This window comes from Sinocyclocheilus rhinocerous, unplaced genomic scaffold (assembly GCF_001515625.1).
Source record: "Sinocyclocheilus rhinocerous isolate Xijiao unplaced genomic scaffold, SAMN03320098_v1.1 scaffold1730, whole genome shotgun sequence".
In the NCBI taxonomy this organism is placed as follows: Eukaryota; Metazoa; Chordata; class Actinopteri; order Cypriniformes; family Cyprinidae; genus Sinocyclocheilus; species Sinocyclocheilus rhinocerous.
In genome coordinates, this window is record NW_015634043.1 from 429638 (window position 1) to 435648 (window position 6011).

Below are 6011 nucleotides of genomic sequence, written 5' to 3' on the forward strand. Positions count from 1 at the left end.
ATTATTATTATTATTACATTTACATTTAGTCATTTAGCAGACGCTTTTATCCAAAGCGACTTACAAATGAGGACAATGGAAGCAATCAAAATCAACAAAAGAGCAATGATATGCAAGTGCTATAACAAGTCTGTTAGCTTAATGCAGTACACGTAGCAACATGTAGTTTTTTTTAGTTACATAATAAAAAGAAAACAGATAGAATAGAAAAAGAATAGAGCAAGCCAGTGTTAGAGGCCTTTTATTATTATTATTATTTTATATAATATAGTAATATTTTTCTTTTTTTGTATCCCACAGGACTACTTGCTGATTGGAACGGATGTTCAATTTACAGGATAAATCTCACCTGAATTGGCGAAGGATAAATAAATAAATACATACATAAAGTAAATGCTGATTTACTACTGGAGACAATGTTTTTAAAGGTGATTTTTAAAAGAAATAATTTACATCTTTAACATTTCTATTTGAAATTTAACTTTGCATTACATACATGTTTTGAATAAATAAACAAAGATTTGACTTCTGGTTCTTAGATTTGATCTGTTTTTAACAGTAGTCAATGTGCTGAAATGGCAGGCAATGGTGGCATGGTATAGGTTCCTATAGCGTCAACTACTGAGTAGCCTAAAGTGAATCTATGAAAGGGAACTTCTCATTATGCATGTAACCCTGGTTCCCTTAGCAGGGAACCCCAATGCCTTTGGTTTGATTTCCATACTAAGCTGGCAAAATGTATACCTTGCATGCACTGTAAATTGCTTTGGATAAAATAATCTTAAAAAGGCAAAAATTTAACTATGGAGAATATGGACATGTTATTTACGCATTAACTTTTCCCCTCTCAGCTTCTTTAGAGGTCTGCAGCTTGTAAACACCCAACAACAGGTTTTGAAAGTACTGTAAACTCACATATATAACAATATGATAAATACTGCACTTTGGTTTGTTGTCAGTATGAGTGCCCTATACACCAAGGTAATTAAAGAAACTTTATTTTTCTGCACAAGACATGACATTTTCTATATTTCTTTCCATTTACTTAGTAAAGAAATGAACACAGTTATTGTGTTTTAATATCAACTTTTAAAACATACACACAGTGAAATAAGAACGGCAGTATGAGGTTATCTTAGGGTCAGCATTATATTGTCTGTTTGCTCAGAAGATGCTCAGATGTCCTTCTGTCATTCAAGGAGGAGTGGATCAAAGCATGTCCTCTCAGACACTGGGAGTTAGCTGATGTGATCTGTTGGAACATTTAACAGTTAGAGACCTTGCAGTTATCAAAAACACAGCATGAACTAAGAGAACCAGTTAATTAGGGACCAATCTCAAATCTGTCATCTAACCTGATGGCATTTCTCATCTGACATGGCTACATTTGTCTTCTAGTGCTATCAGATTTTACTACTATGTCATATCTATCAAATGGCTACCACTGTCAGTGGTGGACAACTTAAGTATTTTTATTTTGTTACTGTACTTAAGTAAATTTTTCAAGTATCTGTACTTTACTGGAGTATTTTTATTTTGGGAAACTTTTACTTCACTACATTCCAAATCATAATATTGTACTTTTTACTCCACTACATTTCAGAAAAACATCTTCCTCGTTATTCTGAACTGGAGAAATCATCACGCACTACGAGACGTGATAGAGCTGTCCGATTCCTGAACGAGCTGACTCTTTTCAATAAGCCTGTTAAATCGTTCGCAAATCACACTGAATGATTTATTCGTGAATTGGATTGAGCGGATTGCAGCTGTTCTCGAGTCAACAATTCACTGATTCAAATAATCCGGTTTCAGCGAGTCTCCAGTTAACAATTCACTAAAACTCAAACTAAGCCAAGAACGGGAGATCCTCGGAGCTTGAGTGCGTGCACGATTGATGGCGTGAAAAGTTACTAATGCAGAATTTTAGCATTTATTATTGTAAATGAAAATCATATTTAGGTCATTAAGTGTCCATTGTTTGCAAACTAAAGCTGCTGTAAAAGGGCTGTTTAATGTCCATATGTGTATTACCATCTGAACAGGGTAGGTTTTATTTAAAAACTAAACAAAACATTAAAATAACGCAAAATAATGCCCATGCATCTTACCCCTTGCTGCCAGGGCACTTTCAAATGATGTAAAAACCGTATGTTTGCATAACATTTTTCGTAAAAAATGCTAACACAGTTTGCCCAATGTGACCTCTGTTTTTATAATGTATATTTATATTTGGAAAAGCATATTTAGTTTTTCCTCATTTCTATATACTTTAAGATATATTTTGTTATTTTGACTTGTTTGCACACTTAAATTATCAGTAATTATCAGTAGTAATCCACGTATGACATGTATTTTTAACAAGAGGATAGAGTATAAAATTGCAAAATAAATAAACATTCATCAATCAGTACTTTTAATACTTAATACTTTAATACTCTAAAATTGAAAAAGAGTACTTAATACTTTTACTGGAGTAATATTTTATTAGGGTATCTGTATTTTACTCAAGTACTTGATTTGTGTATTTTGTCCACATGACCACTTTGTGTAAATGAAGAGATATCTTATCAAACACATGTATGGAGTGCCACAGAGCTCAGTATTAGGTCCTCTGCTTTTCTGGGGAGATAATCAGGAACCAATGAGTTTACATGGAAGGTCATTAAATTAGCTACAGTTAGTTCAAAATTCAGCAGCTGAACTGACTACTAAGCCCAACAAATACAAGCATATTAGCTCAATTTTATTGTCACTACTGTCACAAATTAAATAATATTCGTTTAGATGCCTTTCAGAAAAGATAGTATCCACTGAAAAGATGGCCTACCGCTGTCTACACCTTGGTCTTATGATGAAAAAGTGAAAAACAAGTACCAGCTATACCGCAAGGCACACACTGACCACTGCTTGTACCATCTTGATCTTAGGATGGAATTCAAAGAACATAAACTGTTATGTATGGACCCCATCGACCAGGGGTGTCCAAATTCTGGTCCTGGAGGGCCGACATCTTGCGAAGTTAGCTCCAACTTGTGAATGATTAATTCAAAATCGTTCAAAATCACAGGCGATTCATTGCCGATTTTGAACGCAATTTTGTGTAGCTTGTCAGTGAACTACGGCTCTGTGTAGTAAATGCTGCTCCATCTGAACGCACACGCTGGAGATTTACTACTAATCACAGGAGCAGCTTTACTGACGAGATGCGCATGAAAATCGCATCCGATTTTTTGCACAGCCCTAATTTCAATATTAGATAAACTGTTGCCCATAGTTTACCTTGACTAACACATAATCTCCAGGTGTAATGGGGACCATCTGAGGTTTCTCTGGCTGAACAGGCAAATCTGTTTTAGGAAAAACCACTTTCACATTTCCATCATTTCGACCACAAAGTTCCTCAGAAGATCTTTTACTTTCCTGTAAAATATCAAGAAAGAATTCTGTAATATCTGTTCAGCATTTTTCTATGCCCAAGCAACCCTATAAGCAGTGGAGAAAATGAGGCAAAACATCCTGAAGTTTTCTGTTATACTCACTCCTTCTACCAACACCAGCTGTGTGCTGCCAAGAAGAGCCATGTTGACTTTAGTTGCCTCTTCTCTAAAAACAGAGATGAGTTCCTCCAGACGGCGCTGTTTCACTGGTGCAAGAACGTCATCTTGCAGCCGATGATATGCATGAGTTTTCTAGAGAGAGAAAAGAACGGAAAAAAGCCATATTAATTTTAATAAATGCCCCCCGTATGTCAGAATACCTCTTCCGATCCCAGTTTTTAATTATTCTATACAGTTTGCTTTGGCTAATGGGCTAGGTATCATTCTTTTTTACCAGCAGATATAATGAAATTATGTTTATTAGTGAACATACATCTCTAATAAAACCCTAAGTGACTGACATTATCATTCTGGTTTTACTCTACATATTCACTCACAGAAAAAAACAATATCTTGCTGATGAAATGATTTAGAGCAGAGTAAAACTTCAACTATATTCACTTTAGACATTTCCACCACTTGTACTAATTTCCATTCATTACAATGATGTACCATAGGAACTCTGCTTAAAAAATTGATGATGAATCTGGCAGGAAGAGCAACAATTAGATCAGACCTTCCTCATGCTGTAGGCGAAGAGAAAGCCCACATTATAGCCCACCTCCCTGACAAGGGAAAGGGTCTGCTGATGGTCTTCTTCAGTCTCTCCACAGAATCCTGTGATGAAATCACTACTCAGACTGACTCCTGAAACAGGATTTATCAGGGACAGAGAGGAACATCATAAACCACTGCACTTTATTTAATTCACATCATATCATATGAAAACATGTCTCACAACTTTGCTAGCCATTAGTTTTGAGTTCTTTGGAGCATGTTCTTGTGTCTTATTAACTCTTTATTTTGTCAAAATTATTACATTATTTCTCACTAACGCTAAAACCACCTGACCTCAAACCACAACTAAATAAAAACAGTATATACATTTATCTTGAATGTATTCCTGTGAATAGTATTTACTATCATGTCTTGACAGATAGTTCACTTTAAAAATATACCTCTCTGGTCTCACTTTATATTAAGTGTGTTTAACTACTATGCTTTTACATTATACAATTTGATAATGTAGTTTATTGTGTACATACACAATATTCTGCAAAAATATTGCCAAGACTTGGATACAAGTATAGTTGGGGTATATTTGTCCCCATTCCACTGCCTGAGTCTTGTGTTTTTCAATGTAAAAATGCATTCTGTGTGTATAGCTGCTAAGCACTAGAGACATGTTCTACATGATGCTACTTCATAAAATGCACAAAGAGATCCAAAGAGATATTCTTTATAAAAGTTAAAGGGATAGTTCACCCAAAAATGAAAATTCTGTCATCGTTTACTCACCCTCATGTCGTTCCAAACTAATGTAAATGTAAATGATGACAGAGTTTTCATTTTTGAGTGAACTATCCCTTTAAGAGTCAACCACGGCCTACCTAAAACGGCTTGTTCTAACTCGCCCCCACATGTCTACGTCACGATGTGGGAAGATTTGCATAACGCCTCCCAAATGTTCCGTTCTCAAGCCCGCTCACCGCTCACTCTAGCCCTCCGTCCGCCGCTCACTCGAGCCCTCCGTCCACGGCTCATTCTAGCCCTCCGGCCTCCGCTCACTCTAGCCCGCCGTGTGTTTCGTTAGTTTTAATGTTTTTGAATAGGGATGGGCGGATCGATCCTTACATCAAAATATCGATTCTAAAGTGCATTTTTAACCATTCATTTTATTTATTAGAAAATAGTTCTTTTTAATTGTTGTATTTCACAATATTGTTGCTTTTACTGTTTTTTTTAAATAAGTGCAGCCTTGGTGAGCATGAGACTTAAAAATATATATATATATTACAAAATATTACTGACCCCAAACTTTTGTGTACATGTAATATTTATTTTAATTTGGCTAGTTTGTGCAAGTAAACTTATTTAAACTGGTTGTTAAAAGTTCAAATGAATTGTGTTATATTCTGTAATTGCTGTTAATAAATCTGTCAGAAAGAAATATGCTAACATGAGGTAGCCTCAAAGGTGCACATTTGTAACTTATATACCCTTAAAGCATGCATACTTGTATGGTACTAATATGCTCCCCTTTAGGGGTATAGTTGCACCTTTGAGGTTACTGCCCCAGTAAAGGGCTAAAATACAATTAAAAAATTACTGTATATTTTATTTCTGACAGTGTAAACAAAAAAGGGCCTATGAAATTTTAAAAAACATGGCTTTAAAATCTAATATTAAGGGAGTATAATTACTGATTATATTCTTTTAATAATTTAAAAGATCATTTTAGTTTAGAGGTATCGGTATCGATATCGACGATACTGGGCTTGGAAACATCGGTATCGGATCGAAAATAAAATAAGAGGTATCGCCCATCCCTATTTTTGAATCGTCGCTCTGGCCGCACAGGGCATCACAGTATGGTAAGGGGCGTAACATTTCCGTCACACACTTGAGGTA

General features: G+C 35.4%; 1 protein-coding gene and 1 pseudogene across 3 annotated transcripts in view; one reads left to right on the forward strand and one right to left on the reverse strand.

The window, feature by feature from the left end:
• LOC107745327 (bactericidal permeability-increasing protein-like) overlaps positions 1-342 on the forward strand; it is an 11866-nt pseudogene extending 11524 nt beyond the window's left edge.
• Positions 343-1081: 739 nt separating this feature from the next.
• The window catches only part of cdk5rap1 (CDK5 regulatory subunit associated protein 1), a 14465-nt gene continuing 9535 nt past the window's right edge, over positions 1082-6011 (reverse strand). For all 3 annotated transcript variants that reach the window (XM_016559188.1, XM_016559187.1, XM_016559189.1), the window contains 4 exons: positions 4117-4247; positions 3543-3692; positions 3283-3423; positions 1082-1252 (listed from right to left, as the gene is read on the reverse strand). In XM_016559188.1, the coding sequence (XP_016414674.1) occupies positions 1148-1252; positions 3283-3423; positions 3543-3692; positions 4117-4247 (527 nt within the window). In that variant the 3' untranslated portion in view covers positions 1082-1147. The remainder of the gene's footprint in view (positions 1253-3282; positions 3424-3542; positions 3693-4116; positions 4248-6011) is intronic.